This window comes from Bemisia tabaci, chromosome 1 (assembly GCF_918797505.1).
Source record: "Bemisia tabaci chromosome 1, PGI_BMITA_v3".
NCBI classification, from domain to species: Eukaryota; Metazoa; Arthropoda; class Insecta; order Hemiptera; family Aleyrodidae; genus Bemisia; species Bemisia tabaci.
Window position 1 is genome coordinate 60244074 of NC_092793.1, and position 21251 is coordinate 60265324.

Below are 21251 nucleotides of genomic sequence, written 5' to 3' on the forward strand. Positions count from 1 at the left end.
TAGAATCACCCCAAACCTGAAATGAAACGCATGGACACTATGATACCACCAAAGTTTTTGGTTTTAAAATGCAATGTCATTTTGTGTTAATCATAGAAATTCATGTTTCAGCGTGTAAAAAAGGAGTAAGTAACAGTTTTTACCGTAATATTGTAACAATTAAAAATAATGAGGCATGCCTAGTGTTTGCGGTAAGCTTACGTATAAGATTCTGAGGTGATTCTTAGTGTTTTTTAGAAAACTGTCGGTTCTTTTATCCATATATTAGGTGAAAGAAGACTAAAAAAGACAGAGGATTATCATCAGTTGCGTTTTATATATTTTGAAGCAAAATGATAGCTCCAATATTTTTTACACCCTAAGGTTTTAAAACTTCATTACATCGTAGTGTAAATATGAAAGGTCCTGCAGCACGTAAAAACGTTAGATGAAATTTTTGGAAACATGGACTTGGACTTGTTCGAGTGGAACTGGTTGTAAGGCATCGCAAAGTAAATACGATGGCTACGAAACAATACCGCTTATCTGCAAACTAAAAATTTTGCAGGATGAAGAGAGAACTTCGCTATAAATGTAATTTTGAGGTTAGATTTGCAATGTTTTCATACATCACAGCCTCCGAACAGCGATCCCCTACTGAATTGGAAAAAATCTAAAAACATCAGCTTGCATATTTTATAATGTAGAACAAGGCAAAGTCGCTAACTCGTTTTTGCCAAAACTGTCAATAAAGCGGTATTGTTGCTTAGCCCTCGACAAATATACCTAAACCCAACTTTTCAGTTTTTAAGGCTTTAAAGTCTGAAATGACGAAACTGTCTTAACATGACATTGCATTAAACTTTTAAGCTTTTATATCTCACCAGATGGATCAACATTTTTAAGAATGTGATTCCGAACTTGGCTTCAAGAGCAATTCTAATAATGGAGAATTTGCACACAAAAATTGTATTGCTTCATCTAAGAGTGCCTATGAGCAGAGTTCGCAGTATTTTTTATAATTTTTTTCTGACATGGGATATTGGAGAAAAATAGATCTAAAAGTGAAAAAATGTGCCACTTTATGACGTCACCTGGCGGTATTTTCCATTTAAACACATGTATTTTAGCAGATTAGGTTATTTTGTCATATTTTCTCCAATAACTGTTAAATTTAGAAACCAAGGATATTCTCATACTCAATTTTTGTAGTAGTATCATTTTAAAGATGAAAATCACAACATTTAAGACACCTGCAAATTCTCTGTTCCTAGTTTTCATGAGGGACGTTTTGATGGCAAATCGAGAGTTCACTTGCGGACCACTCTGTAGTGAGCAAATCCCGGGTCCCGGGTCATGCACTCGAATATATTAACCGGTTGCCATGGCGACCCGTTTTCACGCTTTTTTGGCGAATCCCCTGCCGCAGCCGCAGCATTGTTGACTGTGGGCTCTCGATTGCGCGCCGATTGTTCTGCTCGAGCGTTAAAGTCTTTATTTGCTCGCATCCTTGTATTCCTTGTATCCTGGCAGCCTTATCCCTATCCTTATCCTTATCCTTTCGGGCCTCGTCGACCGATAGCCCCGCTCTGTCGCGCGGAAGGTGTTAACGCGCGCCACCCGCGCGCTCCTGTCTCCTTTATCCATTGTTGTCAGATGGTGCCAACAAATCATCAGTTTCCTCCATTTAACCCCTTGTAAAATATTCCCATTTCGATTGCACAACTTGGCAACTTTACCTTGAGTTTACTACTCAATTTATATCCTTCTCATGCGGTTACTCGTGTGAAATATTTATTCGTCCAGTGCAAAAAGTGCCAAGTTCGTAGCCCGTTTTCCGGCTGCCTCAAACACCCACGCACTTGGTACGTTCAAATTACCGAGTTGAGTTCTTTTAAAGTCACGTTTTCTGCCCTGTGGTTTTAATGTATTTATGCAAAGCTCAGACGCTCTTGTGCTTATGTTAAATGATTCCCGTAGAACAGAGGATTTCTCATCTTCTTCATCGTCTAAAATGGGTTGAAATATATGGGTGGAATATATAAGGACTTGCTCATAATAATTATGAATTCACTTAAACCTGAATTATTCAGGTTTAAGTTCGATATAGAAAAATATACTGGGCTTGGAGTTTTCTCCATCGCTTATCAATTTTCCAGAACATCGACTCTAAAAGAAAAATGCTTTTAAGCTGTTATTATTTCGTGGGCTTTTATCTTAAAAGCTACTGAGTTAACTTACCATGAAAAAGTATGTGCACGCAAGTGCTGAAAGCAAACGATGTGATAGCGTCTGAAGCTTAAAATTATACCTTAAAGCTGCGAATCAATCAGACATGCATATATTCGGATTCCCCATAGTTTGATAGCGGTTTGAAAGGTAAGGAAAGAAACCCTCTGCGGAAAATGTGAATGATAAAAGTTGTATCACCTGGCATTTCGGGTATTAAGGACATTTCTAGGATTAGTAAGCTTCAGTCTCTTGCATGTTACGTGCAAAACACCTCTTAGAATTTTCGATTTACTTAAGAATTTTTTCTGTGATAGGAAAGTTCTAAGGATGTCTAGAGACAGTAAAAACCAGAACCTCCTACTGATACCTCGAAGGGCGGGGGGACGTAAGGGGAGTTCGCCCCCCCCCCACCATAAAATGTTTGAAACATCTAATTAATATGCAATTTAAGTCAATTTCGTTATGTATTTTTATCAAATGTAAGCGTTTTCCCTTCTTCTTTCCTCCGTTCCTTACTACCTTCCTTCTTTCTTCCTCCTTATTTTCGGGCGAACAGGAGGGGGCGTAAACCCCCTACGCCCCCCCCCCCCCCAATGGATGCAATCTTGCGGGAAACTCACTCAATGTGGACCAACGTGGGACATTTGAAAGTGGACGTTGCGATCCATAAACTGCGGATCCGTTGTGAATATTACATTTTTCGTCAGAAAGTGTTCGCATTGGAATCTATTTAAATTTCTATAAACACTTATGGAAATGACCTGTTTCCATGTGAGCTGCATGAAAAGGTTATGAGATTCATGTCAAACTCACAATTTTTTTCATTTCCACGAAGCTCCGATATAATGCCCCAGGATGGTGCTAGAGTGTTGGTCACACAAGTTTTAGCAAGTCGGTTAATCAGAGATCCTAATCAAAATTTTCAAAACCAATCCGGTATGACTGCATACTCAAGGAGTCCGCTAGTCTGTCAAGAAGAGTGTGAGAGGATTCGAGTAATTTCAGTTCTTCTCTTACCTTGTTGGGATCATCTATAACGCTTTCAGTGGCGTGGCGTGAATTGCGATGTATCGATTGTTCTGTCATTTTAACCTATGGTAAAGAATCGATTATTAAGGTGTTCGCTGCGAACACCCTGTTTATCGATCCTTTTCCATAGGTTTAAATGGCACAACAATCGATGTATTGCAAAGCACGCCACGCCACTGAACGTTTTGGGTCTTAATCAAGCAGGTGTAATCAATTAGTAGCTCACACTCGTCAGTGAGTAATATTCCAAAGCGTCTGCCCGAGCTGAACACTTTTCCTCTTCAGTCTTGCACTGATTCACATTAGAGTTCAGATTGTTTAATCTAAAAATTTTTGGAACTTTTTGGTCTTGTTATCTTCACAAAATAGCGCGTATCCAGAATTTTTCTACCAACTTCTTCCTCATCGTAGATAATGAAGTTAAAATCTTAAGAAGTGTACAGAAAAATCTGGCGAGGAAATTTTGAACTATTTAAATTTTTGAAAAATCTATAAAATATTGTTTTGCGAGCAATGCAAATGCAAAGATGAAATATACGGTTGTGAATGTTATTCAGTATCAATTCAATCCGAAAGGTACACTAGTGGCTTCCTGATCAACTTTAACTGTTTTTAATTTTTTTCTGTTTTATCTTTTTACTTAATTAGATCTTTTAGACTCTTTCCTGCGGGAAAGTCTTCGTTTAGTCTTGATAATGATTATTCATTTTTAAATACTTAAAAGAAGCAATAACGAAGCACAAAAATATTGCTTTAAGAACGTATTTTAAAGTGCACGGTTCCCCTTTTTTCTAATACCAGTTGATAAAATAGCCTCCTTAAAATATTACAAGTATATTGCATATCGACGGTGTAAGTCGGCAAACACATAACTCGTTTGCGGTGTCTGAAAATCTCCGCCTCTATGTTATTTTTATTAAAAGAGAACAAATTCACATGGTTCCTTGAAGTTTTTGCAGACTTTTCTTCGCACAGAGAAGAAAAATCAAGGCAGTTTTAAAGAATTGCCGTTGAGTAGTTTTCCATTTAAAAAATAAAGTATAACAGTAAGTCTGCGATGTCGCAAACCGAGTTATGTGATTGCCGACTTTCACCGTCGATATGATCATTTACATTAGTAGATCCAGCAAGTTGGCAACATTGTTTTCTGTCCATTTAAACTTATGGAAATCTATCGATTCTTGGAGGAGCCAAGTGATCCGACAAGAATCGATTATTTAACACAGGTTTGCATGGGAGGAAGCCGGTATTGCCAACCTGCTAGATCCGCCATTTATTGTTTTGTTATAATGCATTTTTGTTAATATTTAGACGTTCAATCGTGAAGCCCCAGCTCGAATTAAAAACGGCGGAGGATTCTGAAACATTTTGAGATAAGATGAAGCGTGTTTATAATTACTGTTATACTACTTACTGTTTATAATTTTGCATTTCTGATATATTTTTGACTAATTAATGCATGGTGGCAGGAGGTCTTACAAAAGATCGTACAGATGAGAACAAATAAAACGTTCGGAAGAAATTGGCGATTCATTTTTATTTCACATAGCGAGATGAATATTTACATACAAATATGCAGTACATCCAAAATAAAGTTTACTTGAAAAATTAACAAAACTTGAAAAAAATTTAAACTTACACATTCTAAAATATATTATCGAATTTTATTTACACGATATGTACAATAGAATACTTTTCAAAAATATGATTCAGTCTTGAACTGAGATATATAAACACTTACTTTCTAAAATCACAATCGATTTACAAATGCTAAAATGATACAATACAACCGGTCATTTAAACTTTGGGAACGTTACTCTCTGTGATATTTTTTTTATTATTATTATTTTCTGAAAGGGATAAATGATGCTGACTATGATTTTTTAAACTTTAAGCAACTTAAATGACCAGATTTTCATACAACACAATGGCCACTTGAATGGCCAAGTGGAGTGATGTGAGAACAAAAGCTCGAGTAGTCAGTAGGCACAACCTTCAAGATTCAAAAATTGCAGAATTAAATTAAATTAAATATTCTTAAGATTCAACATAAAATAATATATCTCAGCTGATGTTGGAGACTGCTCGTCATAGTTTGAACTCGGATTATTCAGGATAATTCAATGCAAAAGTGATGGTTTCAAAGTTTACAAATAAAAAATGTTGGATTTTACAATAGGTATGAATCCTGTAAACTGGGTTACACAAATGTACTGACTCAATCTTAGGAAAATGATTCACAATAAAACTGCATTTCACGCAATTTGGGTGCAGGTATCTACAATCATGATCACGAGCGATGAGGTATTTATTAATTTCTACCGCATTGCTGTAGATTTTAAATAAATTGGTGGTAAATGTTACTATAATTTTCAGAGGCCTTCAATGAATGTCCAAATGTATATTAAAAAAAGTCCAAAAGTAGTTAAATTCATACTTTCTCCGTGGTAAATGAAGTAGAATCCACACCAAATAAGTTTACGCTCTTCCAGACTGCGACAAAAGATTGTCTGACGTCACTATTGATTTAAACAGGAAAATGAAGATGGCGGGTCTTCTGTCGCAGTCTAAAAGTGCGTAAACTTATTCGGCGTTGAGTAGAACATGAATAAATGAAATAACCAGAAATTTGTAAGTTTCAAAAAAAGCAACTTTGAATATTCTTTAAACCATTTTTTCAAAACATTTTTACCTCACTGCTATTGATGAAAAATACCATTCGTCAGGTGTAATCTGAGAAACATTTTATACGCCGCACCGTCACGCTGTGCGTTCCAATCTACCACAAGCGTCCAGCCCACCCTCAAACTAGGGGCTTCAAAGAGGCTCATCGATGGAACTGTTGACTGTTGCCTTTCAAAGATCGTCGGCCCGACGATCTTTGAAGGTGACCGATGTGTTCGAGATAATTTTCAAGGAATTCCGTGCAGAAATGGTTGAGAGATAGAAGAATTGATGCCAGTTTGAGAGCCCCGGTTTGTAAGTGGGCTGGACGCTACAAGGAGAATATGCATGGAAATCCACGGCACCCTCTACACTGCATTATAGAATACCGCTTCGATAGAGTGATGCTGTGAGTCTACTAAAACCGATAATTGACTCGCGCATGACAAGAGAGTCCACACAACACAGATCCGTAATTTACCGTTCGATGTTGGACTCCGAGTCGGGCATGTAACTTCATGACAACTGCACACTAACTTGCGAAAGTAACCCGAGCCGCCGCGCCGTGGTATACGCTTGGCTGGCGTATACGGGCGTAGTCATTTCGTAGTCCTAAAAAGAGAGGAGCCTAATTTATATGGTTCATTTGCACTCGAGCGAAGGCGTAAAAGGAAACCAGGGAATCGCCATATCGTGAGGCCTATTGCGAAACGAGTAGATTTTGCAGATCGTTAAGGTAACGTCGATGACCGAGTTTTTATGACTTTATCGACGGTCGATGCCAACGTATCGGTTTGGAGCCAGTGAGCGTGGAGTGAATGTGAATGCAGTTTGGGCAGCGAAACGGCTTGCTTTACATTTCAAGCATTCGCTTTGGCATTAGATTCACTGAAAAAAAAAAAAAAAATAAAACACATTGGATCTAGAGTGCAGACTCTTGAACACATCGACAAGAAAAAATACCCTTGATTCAATCAGATTTAAGCTTTAATCAAAAGGAAATCCGCTTAAATTAAGAGGCTTGGTTCTTGATATAAGCAAAACTCCGATTGAATCAAGAATATTTTTTCTTGTCGATGTTTTTAAGAGTCTGGACTCTAGATCCAATGTTTTTTTTCCAGTGATTGTGACTTACCTATTGAGGCTACAGGACCTTGTTAATTTAAATTTTTACCGGCCAATACGAGATGGTCATGGTGCGGTTTTTTAAAAGTAATTCAAACACATTCTTCTTGGACATTAGTGACAAATATCTGGCATTTTATGATAAGCTCTATTAGAATTAGTAATTAAAATGCAAAATAAACGTAGCAATATTGAGATCAAACGGCTCAACTTGACTCTCAACTCGTTTCCCGAACGAAAGAACGTAACCCCATGCTAAGGTTGCAAAATGGACCCAAACAAGTTAATTTTCTCACAAGATATACCGGTACTATATTTTTCGATATTTTTTCTTATTTTTGCATGAGATGAGAAAGAAAATCAGTGAAATCTTCAGTTGGAAATTCCCAAGATTCTGCCAATGGATATGTATTTTGTGAGGGGACATTTGGACCACATTTTGCAATTTAGAACTATAAATTCTATACTTGCATGCTAGAATGCAATTTACTCGTTCCATAGAGATATGAATGTCATCAATCAACATTCCAGATAAATCTGCTGTATTGACTAAGAGAGCAGTAACGTCTGAATTTTCAAAATTGAGATTCCTTCAAAATCAGACTAATTTAATTTAAACGAACTTACTGATTCAGCTGAAATAGCAAAATTCGTCTTATGCGTAGAAAATGAAAGTTGTGAGAAAGCAGGAAATGCGCAAAAACTAACATCATTTCAGTCAAAACAGCAGTAAGTCTACGTTATTCCGCGAGGGAACTAGCTGGACTTACTGTTGTTTTGAATGAAATTGTTCATTTTTCTGTCGTTTTGTAACCTTAAAATTTGTTTGCCGCGTGTCCAAAACGTAATCACACAAGCATTCAGAATATGGGCACGCACACCCAGACAAAATAAGTGCCAAAAATGAAGTAAAAAATGATTTTAATTTTGTTTTATTTTGCACATACTGCTTTCTTCGGTGAGACGGGAGAGCCAGTTCATCAAAGACCTGCAGGATGATAGTTGAAATTGATAGACGAAGCGATACACAAAGGAGACATAGAGAGTATGGTCCTGTTGGTAGAAATGGGTGGCATCTTTAGACTTGGGGAAAACACGATAGACTAACCATAGGGTCTCTCGAGGGTTGTCGTTAGTTAGTCTATTACCTATACCTCTTCTGTCCATTGCAACCACCCCTATTCCACCAATTTGATCCCTTGATATCTTTTTTGTCTTCTTTGTCTATGGCTTTGTCCCCCAATTTCAACAATGGACACAGGTTGACAGTGCTCCCATTCCATGTCCGTCAAAAGTTCCGGGATTCGGAACTTTTTTGTTACAATTTCTTCCCTTCTATGACCGTCAGAAGTTCCGGGAAAGTCCTGGAAAATGCAAAAGATCCGGGAATTCCAAAAGTTCCGGAAAAAATTAAGGAAAATCTAAAAAGTTCCGAAATTCGGCACTAGTTCCGGGAATCGGGAGCATTGGAGGTTGAGTTCAGGCTTTTCCGGGACTGGCGGGGGTGGAGGTATCCTGGACGAAGCCGACGGCGGGCAGGTGTTCCGTTTTGGCTTGGGCAGGGTCCGTGGCGACGCTGGTGCCGATGCCGAGGTTGTGCGTGAGGCTGTGCCGGCGGAGGTCGCAGTTTCGTCGGAAAACCTTGCCGCAGAAGGAGCAGTTGTACGGCTTGATGTCCGTGTGCGTGAGCAAGTGCGTCTTGAGGTTGGATCGCTGGTTGAAGCTCCGGCTGCAGACCGGGCATTTGTGCGGCGACTCCTCCAGGTGGAGGATCTTGTGCACCGCCAGAGTCCGCGACTGACAGAATCCCTTCCCGCACTCCCCGCACTTGAACGGCTTCTCCTTCGAGTGGATGTATCTGCAACAAGTTCCACACCAATTAATTTCCCAATTCCATCAATTTCAATTTTTCAACAACCTTAAAACAACTAGGGGCAATGTCAAATTTAAGAGAATGGGAAAAATCCTATCCAAGAAAGTGGATCGTCAAAACGATGGGCTCAGTTCTTAAGAGGGGCGGACTGACTGGTGAAAATCAGGGAAAATCCTATCCACAAAAAGGATTGCCAAAATGATGGGTTGAGTTTTTGAGAGGGGCAGACTGAAGGATGAAAATTGAGAAAATTATAAATTTCGTCGCAGCAATTGATAATGAGTTTACGCTGTTCGAGACCGAGTTCATGCTAATTGGACAAAGAGAGGGTGCTGCGATTTTATGACCGCAATTGGAGTTCTATAGGGTAAACGACCTTTTTGAACATTCAATTTCAATAGTGGAGGGGAGGGGAGGGGGTACGTGCCTGAGTAAACAAAATTAAGCTGATTTTTGAGGTGAGCAAAAGACGAGCAATGATGAGTACAGGAAAAACTTTAAAATTTTAAAAGTCGGGGTGCTAACTTCACGGACATTACGACAACTTTGCAATTTTAGCTGTATTAACAAATATTTTATGAGTCTGAGGAATTAAATGGTGTCTTACGTTGAGGCAAACCATTTGTGGACAATGATGAGGAAAATAATAATTATTGAAGGTGAAAGAGCAATACCGGTCGTACTTGCTTTTCTTTTCGTCTAAAAGAAGTTGAAGGTAATCAACATACACACACAAGTATACGTTGACGGTGGCTTTTCGGTTACGATTGTAATGATATCATTATAATGTTACTCGCTTCAGGAACAATATGATAACGTATACAGCGTCTTTATCGCCCGTGCTCTAATCGTTGGATGATAGGATGAGGGGGAAACGAAGGGGTAGGCAACTTAGTAGCTCCCCTCTCCCCCCTCCCCGTAGCCACTGGTTTCAAGGAACGAGCCAAAACGGCAACGGGAGAGCCAGATAAATTTCAATAAAAACGTCCGACAGCTTGAAAAATTCTCCATAAAAATTATGAATAAGCGGAGGAAACCTGGCCGGACTAGCTGAGGTAACTGAACGGCAGCAGCAATAAAAATCCTGATATTATGTCACCAGAACCGTAAATTAAATTAAAGAAAGCCACAAAATAAGAGGAAAAAGAGCAAGAAAGGGGAAAATATGGAAACCTCCACGCATGGCTGTAGATGCAACGAATGAGATATAATATTACTTCGTATATTGACCGACGATGCGGTATGTTGCCGCTTTGTTTTCATATTTTACGATTTTTTTTTAATATTTATGATTTAATGAGCTCGGTAATGGTCTGACGAACAGGACCATGCCCTAGTCGCTAGAAGTAGCAGAAGAAGGAGAAGAAGGAGAAGAAGAAGAAGAAGAAGAAGAAGAAGAAGACAAAATATACCCACTCAAAACACTTCTTGGAATCGAGAGTGCTCAATTTCCAGAAGAATAATTCTCAAACACCTATCATCAAGCTAAAAAAAAATTACAAAAGTTTTTAAATCCCGGAAGTTTTGAAAAATGCTTAAGAATTCCCCCTCTAACGGCACCTAAACTAAATACGTGATATAGACTCAGGGACTCGAACAGAGAACTCCAGCAAATAATTCTGCAATAATATTACAGAAATAACAAATATGTTACTGTGGCAATCCTTCCACAACATAGCTTTAACTAATTCAGACACATATTTGACACACAAAAAATAGAGTAAAGCTTCAAAAACAAAGCTAAATAAATTTGCTTTAAATCGGAGGAAATTTAAAAGGTAATTTTTAATTTTTTAATCTTAAAAACGTGCAGAAATACTCTTTTAATGCAGATTAAACCCTTTCTGCTATTAATAATATACTTGAGAGTGCGGAGTGAAGGTTCTGGGGTGTAAACTAGAGGCAGATAGATCGAATCATTTAGAATTATGACTCCTGAGTTAGATCAGCTTTGATTCTCGTTCAGTCAACCAACGAATAGAAAATGTCTGGGTTTTGGGAAACTGTTTTCAAAAAGCTCGCATATTACAACACGCTGTGGTCCATCAGGTATTGGACCGAAAAAAACGTTCTCGAGTGAGTTTCGCAAATTAATTTGTCACTCAATTTCCTTTATTCACAGAGGACGTACTATTTCAAAATGTCACTCTTAATCAGTCTAAGCCTGTGTGCAATTACCTGATAGACGATAGCTTATTGCGACAATCGGAGATTTTTCAAAAAATGTCCTAGAATCCAAAAATTATGCATTGATCGATCGGGTTTTCAGTCGTTCTCTATAACTCTGAAGGTCCACCTTAACTTGTATTAATTTCGATTATTTCCATAGCTTTAAACAGTTCATTTCCTTAAAAGACGTAGCTGAGGATCCCACGTGTATATTGTCAATTGAACCTCATAGTATTTCAAAACACTAAAAGCGGAGCCTTATCGGGGCTCAGCCGCTCAGCGTTTACGAAATACGAACAAGAAGCAGTTAAAAAAGAGAGCTTTGCTACAAAAGCATGCGCGTCATATTTTACAATTATCGTACAGCGGGAGGCTTGACCGGGCCCCGACAAATAGCGCTCATTTTGTTCAATGAGTTACAGATGGAACAATAACATAAAACCCGCGGCAGGAGTGGAGGGGCGTAAATCATAACTAAGCCCCATCGTGCTTATAACGTCCGCGTCAGTCCTTCCTCAAAAGACGCAGAATGATAAAGAGTGAAAAAAATTAGCATGCTTGTTTCGTGATTTGTCGTTCGCAAAGTCTTGTCTCTTCCGTTGGGAACAAGTCCGCATGCTCCAAGAAGGACGTATCATCCTTCTCTAGACGAAGCAACCTATCTACATGTCCACCTAGCAAAGTTTCAACTTGTGAATTGAATTTTTATCAGGTATCTGCTATGCATTACTCACTGAAAATTTCACGCATTATTCATGCACATTTTCTTTTACGGAGCAAAGAGAGGAAAGAGTGAAGTATAACACCTACCCGAAAAATGTTTGGGAGGAGCCGTTGTGCTGATCATAGAATCGTGTTTTGTTGATTGATTCTTGTAGATTAGCTAAAAATAATAAGATCTGTCCAAACAGCAACGTTTTAAGTTCAATATTAACCGAGATATCAAGCTATGAAAAATTCGGTTAATGACACCCTTGGTTTCCTCCACGATGCTTTCATCCGAGTCTCATGTTGAGTAACCAGTAGTACAAGTGTCTCCCTGACTGATGAAAGAGAGAAGGAAGAAACCAAGGGTGTCATTACCGTGGTGGATGACGTTATAAACCGAAATTTTCAGAGGGCAATATCTCGGTTAATAATGAACGTAGAAAATCACCGTTTGGACGGATCTAATTTTTTTTAGCTAATCTGCAAGAATCAAGCATAAAAACACGATTCTGAGACCAGCGCAACTCACTGAGAAAAAACTATGGTTTATAAACCTATTAGAGGTAAATATGGAACACCTATAATAGTCGTAAATAAACTAATGATTCTCGGTCTGTGAACCATACTAAGGTCTCTGTACCTAATTAAGGTACCCCGTACCATAACTAAGGTATATGTGCTATTATTATATGTAGAGGTACTACTATTAGTGGTGTTCCATATTTACCTCTAATAGGTTTATAAGCCATAGTTTTTTCTCAGTGGCTGACCCAATCAGGAACAGCTATTGAATCTGACGCACACCAGAGTTACGTATAACTAATCGGAAGTATAGTCGAACAAAAATCACAATGTGCACGTCTAAAAACTTTAAAATGCAGCACCGTATACAATTTGTGTAGTTCGTAGGTATTATGCTTTTTTCCTAATTTCGGGCACTGTTCAGTATTCATTTTTTACATACGATTGTTCCTCTTCATACTTCGATGTAGAGTGCTTTAAACCGCCAGAAATCATACGTGCCAAAAATTGGAAACAGTTTCCGAGATTATTCGTATAAGTAGGTCAGATTTTCCAACATCCCTCTCAGGGCAAACCTGTTCGCCAACGACAAAGAGAAAAGTGTCCACTGTCCACGGACGCAAGAAATTTGAAAATATTGGACAAAGATGGACCGTGCAAATTATTGGAGTGTGCTTGAAACTCCATCAATTAGTCTGCGTGTATCTTTTTATTCTTGTCTCAAGATTTTTTCAAACCAAATTCGGTTATTGATCGTTCGATCGACAATTGTATTAATCAATTGTTAACTAAAGAGCAGGTTAGCTAAGTGCGATTTTTAATTCAGTAATGAAACATCTAGAGCAGAAATCAAATAGAATTTCGACAGGATGCGTGGGATCACCAAAATTTAGTCATTATCACTCCAGTCGCGGGTTTTGTTACCATAGCTTTTAGTCAATATGGACAGGGGGCTCTGGAGTTTTATACGCCCAAGGGTAGCTGATCAAAGGAGTCAAAGGCATTTGGGCCCGTGCAAAATCGTCGGACAGCGTAGACCTGGCGTTCTTTGCGACGAATCGATTGATTTGCCATTTAAATCTATCTAGAAAAATCAATTGGCAGGGTTTTCGCGATCAATATCTTAATAATCGATTCTTCACTATAGTTTTAAATGGGAAAATATCGATAGTTGATAATTCACGCTTCGCCACTAGAGAGGAGAAGGATGCTGGAGAGAGCTTGAATTTAGCGGAGAGAGGCAGTGCGCGAACGCGAAAACCGAAAATAAATAAGCGCGATTTGTTTTACGAGCGGGCAAGCACTTAGCACCGGAACGGACGACTGCTCAAAGCCATGTTGCCAATTTGCGCTTATTCCATATTTATTCCTCGCCATCATCCCCTCTTACATTTATCATTTTATGTTAGGTAACGATTTTCCCCTGAAAAGTGAGGGCACAGAAGGGGAGAGGTAGGTTATGTTTTGATGGAACTCATGCTTCTGTCATACTACACTGGAAAAGGAGACTTGATACAACTAGAGATAATCTTGCCCCGCAAAGGAGGTTTCATCTTGAATCAAGAGGACAAATACTTATAACAAGAAGAGAATATGCTTAGGTCAAGAAACAAGTATTACATATGAAATATCTGGTGAGGATCCCGGTGAGTGAAGCGAAGACTTTGGAAATTTGAGTTGGAAATTCCGACTTTTAGACAGCTATTATCATGTCAATGTGCAAGTTCAAAGCAGAGTAAATACTTTTCGTGCCAATTATTAAGGGTATTAGTGTAATTTATCCTGATGATCTCTGGGAGGATAGGGGTCAATGGCGATTGGGCGTCGCAGAGTGATAGGCTGCGTTGTGAAAGCGGCTTAATGTATGAATGTAATTTATACTTTAGGCATTGAACATTTTGAGCCCTGAATAAGAAAAAATGAAAAAAAAATTGCAAGTATCTGTTATTCAAAACTACGTTCCCTGAACTGCAACCTTCAAAGCGGTGATCAAGAATCAATTTCCATTTTGGACGTTCCTTATGCTGAATTTTTCAGAAAACTCTTCCTTGAGCACCGGTGCCAAAACTTCAATCCTGAGATTTGGCGTTAAGGTCCTCTTCTGGGGTATTCCGTTTTCATGAAAAGGGGCCGAAACAAAACCATTTGGCGACGTTGCAATTTTGCCCATATCGTTCGCAGTTGGATCGGTATGGCCTCATAGCCCAGGGCTTTTGTCGGGCACGGCGCAGCGAGCAGAGTGCACCTTACTTGACTCCCCTGAAACTCGCTCGCAACGCAACAGACACCGGGTCGGGCCGAGGCTTGGACCAGCGGAGAGTGCGGAGGACATGGGTATCTCCCATCGGAGACGATCGCCGGTGTCGTGAGAAAACTCGTTTCCATGCAACATCAACCGATCTCTGATTCTCTGCGCGATTCCAGGGATCCACGTTTCCGGAATCAACACCACCAAAATGGATAGCATTTTCAAAAATACGCCGGACTACATAAGACTTCACTTAATTTTCTTCCATTTTTCAATTTTTTTACAAGAAAATCAAGCAACGTCTTGCCTTGAAATTTCAGTAGTGGGAGAAAATCAGACAACGCGAAACGCAGTTGGTTCGTTTGGGTTTTCCGTCCAAATGTCCGGTGACCTGTTCTTTCAGCTCCAGCGTTAAAGTCACTTTGCGACCACAATTTTGACTTCTGGATGTCCTGCAGAATTTGACTTAATAAATATGCCTCCTACACTGGAAAAAAAACATTGGATCTAGAGTCAAGACTCTTCAAAACATTGACAAGAAAAAATACTCTTAATTCAATCAGATTTTTGCTTAAATCAAAAGGAAATCCGCTCAAATTAAGAGGCTTGGTTCTTGATTTAGGCAAAAATCCGATTGAATCAAGAGTGTTTTTTCTTGTCGATGTTTTTAAGAGTCTGAACTCTAGATCCAATGTGTTTTTTTTCCAGTATATTATTATTTCGGCAAACTGCTCAAGGCGCCATAGCTCATAATTCATCATGTTTTACACAGTGTTAAAAGGTGCACTTAGAGTACAACATGAGCAACGGAATTTTAATAATTGTAAAGCTCCTTATAATATTCAAAGCCTAATTACAAGATGAGACAACGCTGGAACAACCAGCTGTCTCCTAGGGCCTCCTTTTAAGTGTGGCTGAAGCCGTGAACCCACAAAGCTAGTCGCATGTTGCACAATGCGCATTGCACCGCGCCACCGCGAGATAGTTGCACGAGAAACAAGGTTTTGCGATTCGCAGGGTCATATACGACTCACGTGTTCAATTATAGCTCTCTCAACTTACATTCATTTGGTGCTCAGCCTCAGTACCGTTTCTACTATCATCTTCAACGTTAATTTCTGAAATCCTCCTCACGCGAATAAAGATCAAATTTCGTCCACATGACATTTTGGCAAAGATTTTGTTCTATAAAATTCATTCGTATGTAAAAAAAGTTTTCACATTAAACCTTTTTGATACCCGTGTTGAATATTTTCTCAATTTTGCATGCGTTTGGGAAGAATAGGTAGTTAGTTAATTAGTGTATTTTAAGACATTCAGCATCTCTGGAAATGTATCAGTGCATGTGCTGTCCAGTTTCGTCGAACCTGCGAGTCGACAGAGCATTTGACGAAAAAAAAAAAGCTTAATCCCAATGCGGCTCAAAAGTATGTCGTGTATCATGCTGCAGAGAGACGCAGGTTGCGACGTCGTCGAAAATTGCATGATATTATCGTACAACTTTTGAAATGAAAAATCCGTGGAAACTGTCGGTTTCCGGTATGAGCATTGAGGGTAATCTACGTATGTTGCACGAGGTTTTAAAGGGTGCTTTTCTTGTTCTTATCTGTTGAGACTACTTCTTGATACTTGATTTTGAAGGACTGACTTAGTTAAAGCCCCCCCCCCCTCCGTTGGGAAAAACATATTTTTTTTTCTTATTTCTTTTCAAAACTCTGTCAATGACTTTTGGGGTGTTTTTGTGTACCCCCAGCACTTTTATAGTCAAAATTGTTGGTGCGATGTTGAGCAATATATTATCATATGTGTGCGAATCTGGGCCTGCGAAGCCAAATTAAATAAAAAGAAATAGAAATAAATCAAAATTTAACACACTGGAAAATTTTAAATGCTCTGTTCTATCTCAGTAACGAAGATATCCATTCATGACTGGGAATCGAGACACTCGAAGTCTACGACCGATAACAAGAGCATCTGTCCTTTCACCTCAATAATTTAGAGGCTTTTCTGCTCCCTAAATGGGTGAGGATTCACGCCGTTTCAACAGTTGGAAACCGTAGTTTTTAGAACCTCAAACTTTCCTAAAATTTAACTTTCCTCACATCCGTATTGCGCGTACCCTCCTTTGTCGGCGGCAATACCGACCCCCATCAGTGGCGTGGCGTGAATTGCGATATATCGATTGTTATGCTATTTAAACCTATGAAAAAGATCGAATATCGGGGTGTTCGCAGCGGACACCTTGGTAATCGATTCTTTACCATAGTTTCAAATGGCGAGATATCGATAATCGATTATTCACGCCACGCCACTGACCCTCATCTTGGAACCGAAGTTCTTATTAGTGGTATGAGTCTTATAGGGTTATTACTAGGTAGCTTTTGTCACTTTTTCACTCTTTTTTTTGTTTGATTTTTTTATTTCTTCTGCCAAACCTACTTTTTCACATTTTTTATAATTAAAGTGGTTCATCATTGTGATATTGCAACATGTTAAATAAAAGTTTTTAAAAACCCGTAAAGTCTGATAATATGATATGATAAAAAAATGTACCCCCAGCATTTTACTTTGTCAAAATTGTTGGAGGGAAGTTTGGCAATATATCATTTTGCAATCCTTACACATAATTTACTGCGCCAGATAAACGGAGGGGTCTTTAGGAAATGTCTCACCTCCCTTTTTTCTCACCTTGGTCCTCATAAAAGATGAAACTTGGAGATAAGAAGAGATCCCTTTCCCTCGCAGTTCTCTTCTCCTCCGGTTCAGGTAAAGAAAATAACACCATGCACGAACAAAAGAGACTAAACCTGTGGTCACATGTCTTCATATCTAGCCTGAAGGGAATTATGTGAGGATGAACCAAGCCGCAATTTGAAATGCGCAGGCCAAGTGGCACCCCCAACTTTTACGAGTCGTCTCTAATTGGCTCATTCGCCCTGTGCCTACTTTTTGGGGCCCTTATGGAAAATAACACGCGGTTTATTTTTCATCGAAAATATCTCGAAAACATGGAAAAATGTTTCCATCGGAAATTTTAGAAATCAATTTCCAGATTTTTCTGCAGAGATTGATGCGTAACACGTGATCATTTTTTCTGAAACCCACCGAACAGTTATACCTGGAATTTTGTTTTTTTCATTGTAGGTGTCATATTTCAAGTTGAAGGAACAAAATTCCAGGTCAAGACACCAAGGTTTCATGACAGCAAGTGTCATATTTCAAGTTGAGAAAATAAAATTCCAGGTCGAAATGTTCGGTGTGTTTAAGAAGAAAATGTCACGTGTTACCCATCAATCTCTTCGGAAAAATCCGGAAAGCTGATTTCGAAATACTCAAACGTTTACATTTTTCCTTGTTTTCGAAATATTTTCGATAAAAAATGAAGCCCAAGTTATTTTCTATGAGGAGCTACCAAAAAGTAGGCACTAGGCGAATCAGCCAATCAGAAACGACTCGTAAATGAAGGGGGTACCATTTGGTCCGAAATTCAAATTTCAGCCCTTGTCTTCTCTTTGGAATAATACCGAGCTCATAATAAGAAGTTTCTCAGAAATCAAAATGTTCACGGTAGGGAACTTTTGAGGGACAAAAATCTGGCTTTAAAGTTATTTGGATGATGAAATCGTGGATGAAACAAATCAGCTACAGAGAAAGAGCGGCTTTTGGGCGAATAATAAAAGCTAGTTTCATTCATCCCCACCGAAGCACAGTAAACGGATGTTTTCCGTCTTTTAAACCTCAAAAAGACGATATTTTTTTGGATGATCAACTTCAGGGTTTGCCAGAAATGAACATGCTTCATACAATCATAGCATATCGCCCTAATCGTTTCGAAGCTCATCTTACACCCAGAGATCGACAGCCCCCTCTCCCTCTTTGTTTTAGTTGTGGCGCTGATGTAGATTGAGGTAATTGGTGCGTTGTGAACTTTAAAAGAAATATTCCGGATTGTTCGGCATACTTACCTTTAGCTTCCTTTAAAGTCAAAAAATTTACGAGAAGAAAAAATGTCAATTGAAGTCAAAGGCAGACAAATTCATTACATCAAAAGTATAAAAACGCGACCAAAGTTTTGAATTGAATTATCCGTGGAGTTGAAACATATTAAAATAACATGTGGAAAAAAAAATACTAGACATGAAATCTGTAACATTGCAAAACTATTGATTGAGTTTGATAGTTTTACAATAGATACAACAAATGGTAAAAGTTCCTTTACTTTTCTGCAAACTCGGATTTTTCAGAGCACTGTATGTGCAAATCGACGTCGTAAGTCCGCAATCACATAACTCGTTTGCGGTGTCTGAAAATATCCGCCTCTATATTATTTTTTTAAAGAAGAACAAATAGGCATAATTCCTTGAAGTTTTTGCAGAATTTTCTTCACACAAAGAAGAAAAATCATGGCAGTTTTAAAGAATTGCTGTTGAGTAGTTTTCCGTTTAAAAAATGAAGTATGACAGGACGTCTGCGACGTCGCAAACCGAGTTATGTGATTGCCGACTCACACCGTCGAAATGCGGTTCATTTTCAATGACTTACTTTCAAATTTTGTGCGTATTCGTCGAGGCATCGCCTTAACACAGAATAATATAAATTAAGACGGAGCTTACCTATGATCTCTGAGATGGTCTTGTCGCCTGAAGGCCTTGCCACATATATCGCACGAGTAGGGTCGCTCGTCAGTGTGTGTCCTCTCATGGATGAGTAAATTGTAGGACTTGGAGAACTGTCGATTACAGTACCTACAAATAAACTTCTTCTTCTGTCTCACATTTGTTTTTGGAGTTCTAGTCGAGGCCGAGGCCTCTGGAAATGCCGCAAAGGACGCCGGGAGGATCGTTTGCGGTGAAGCGAGGGGCTGACACAGGGATATCAGCTTATCACTCTCCAGAGCCTCCAGCTCTTTCTTTTTGTCCAGGCTCATGGCTGCGCCCAGCGACTCGGGTTGATCCTCCAACAGAGGCAAGTCCTCAACTTCCGGTTCCTCGATTTCCGACTCGGACAGTGACTTCCGGTTCGTTTCCAATTGTTCCGCAACGGTGGCGTTTTGAATCTGCGCGTTGAGGGAGTCGAGCATCTGTAGCGTGAGATACTGCTCTATCGCCTGGAGATTCAGCGTCGCCACAGCCGGCGAGTAATGGGGTAGCAGGGTTGCTGTGGCTCTGGTCATGGAGGATACCAGCGCTGCCTGTAGGTCTTGCAGCGTTTGCGCCACGTTGAGGAAATTCCGATAGCTGAGCTCATCTTTTTCTTTCGATGTTGTGTTGTTGTTGTTGATGGAAACACCGGCGAGTTCGATGCCGGCGATGAGATCCACCGTGGCCGGGTCCGCGGCGTCTCTCTCCGTCGGAGATGACTTTTGGTCCTGCATGTTGGGCTGCATGTAAAATCGAGTTATCAAACTAGACTTGGGAACTGCAGGTCATTGCCGGGGTATGAGGGGCGGTGACTTAAACGCAAGGCTATGAAAACAAGCACGTGTCACCTCCGGCAATTAGTTGATTTGACGAACGGAACGCCTTCAAAGTAACGGTAGGCAAATTGAAGAGTCGGCGGTTTGAGCAAGGGTGAATGACAAGGAAACGAGTGTTTGCCAGTGACTTAAACGCACGGGTAGGAATGAGGAGGTGGTGCGACCGCTTTATTTATTGAGCTATAAATTGCACGTGCTTTATTGTATTTCCCCGTCTCTGCCGCACTAAACACTCAACAAACATTCGACGGTCTGCAAAGGTACATCACAAAGGAGTCGTAACTATGAACAGTGTTCATCTTTGCGAGCTTGAGGGCCTGACGCCGATGGTAACCAGAACCGCAGGAGTTGCCAAGAATAGTGCGAGTCAATAGCAAGAGTCCGCCGATTCCGAAGTTCAACAACACAAACTTGTAGGAATTGTTTTAAACGAATGGCGACACTTAAAAAGCAACTTGGAAGCTGGCCTTTAGTCCGTTGGCAGCAGTGAAAAAACAAGGAAATACAAAACGGTTACCTTGGTCTTCGATCACTCCTTGCATCCAAATATTTTGAGGTTAACAATTGACAAATGGTACATAATGTAGATCACTATTTATTTCCATACGAAGAACCGCACTGTCGTCTTTCACTGATTGCACAGAAACTCTTCGAAAAAAACTTGTTGCAAGTGATTTAATTTCATTTTTTTCTCGTAAAATGAGATGCAGTGATTCTCAGTCGCGAACAACAACAATCCGCATGGGTAGTTCAGCCCTCGAGGGTAGGGCGGAGTTAAGAGGCGGGAGGGGGTGAGCGGGGTGCCGCAGGGGTGGGACCAGAGGGTGCTCTTTTCGATTCCAAGAATCCGCGAACGGCACTTTTCCAAGATTCGCGAACGGGGGTTTCGCGGAGCGGGTTTTAGGGAGAATCTTGCGGAAAAATAAGGTGAATTTATCGAGGATGAAAGGACCGTACAGGGAGATTGAGAGCACGGATCTTGCGTGAGAGGGCCACAGATGGAGACTGGAAAGCGACTCGGAGGTGCCGGCGCGCGCCCCCGCCCCCCGCCCCCCTGCCGAGGAGTCACCCTGCCCCCTTCCCTTCCCGCCGGACCGACACACCCAGCGCCCGGCCGCCCGGCCAGCTACACTCCGTCTACAAAATTTCCTCGGCGACGACCGACGTGACTCGAAAAATTGCACCTCGCCGCAAGGTTGCCGCTCACCGTTTCACGCAATGAAAGG

General features: G+C 40.0%; 1 protein-coding gene across 1 annotated transcript; it reads right to left on the minus strand.

Moving 5' to 3' along the window:
* Positions 1-4751: 4751 nt before the first annotated feature.
* On the minus strand, positions 4752-21026 carry LOC109031961 (uncharacterized). The gene is made up of 2 exons (XM_019043823.2): positions 19163-21026; positions 4752-8887 (listed from the first exon to the last, which is right to left on the minus strand). The coding sequence occupies exons 1-2, from the start codon at positions 19933-19935 to the stop codon at positions 8509-8511; spliced, it is 1152 nt and encodes a 383-aa protein (XP_018899368.2). The 5' UTR covers positions 19936-21026; the 3' UTR covers positions 4752-8508.
* Between the last annotated feature and the right edge of the window lie 225 nt (positions 21027-21251).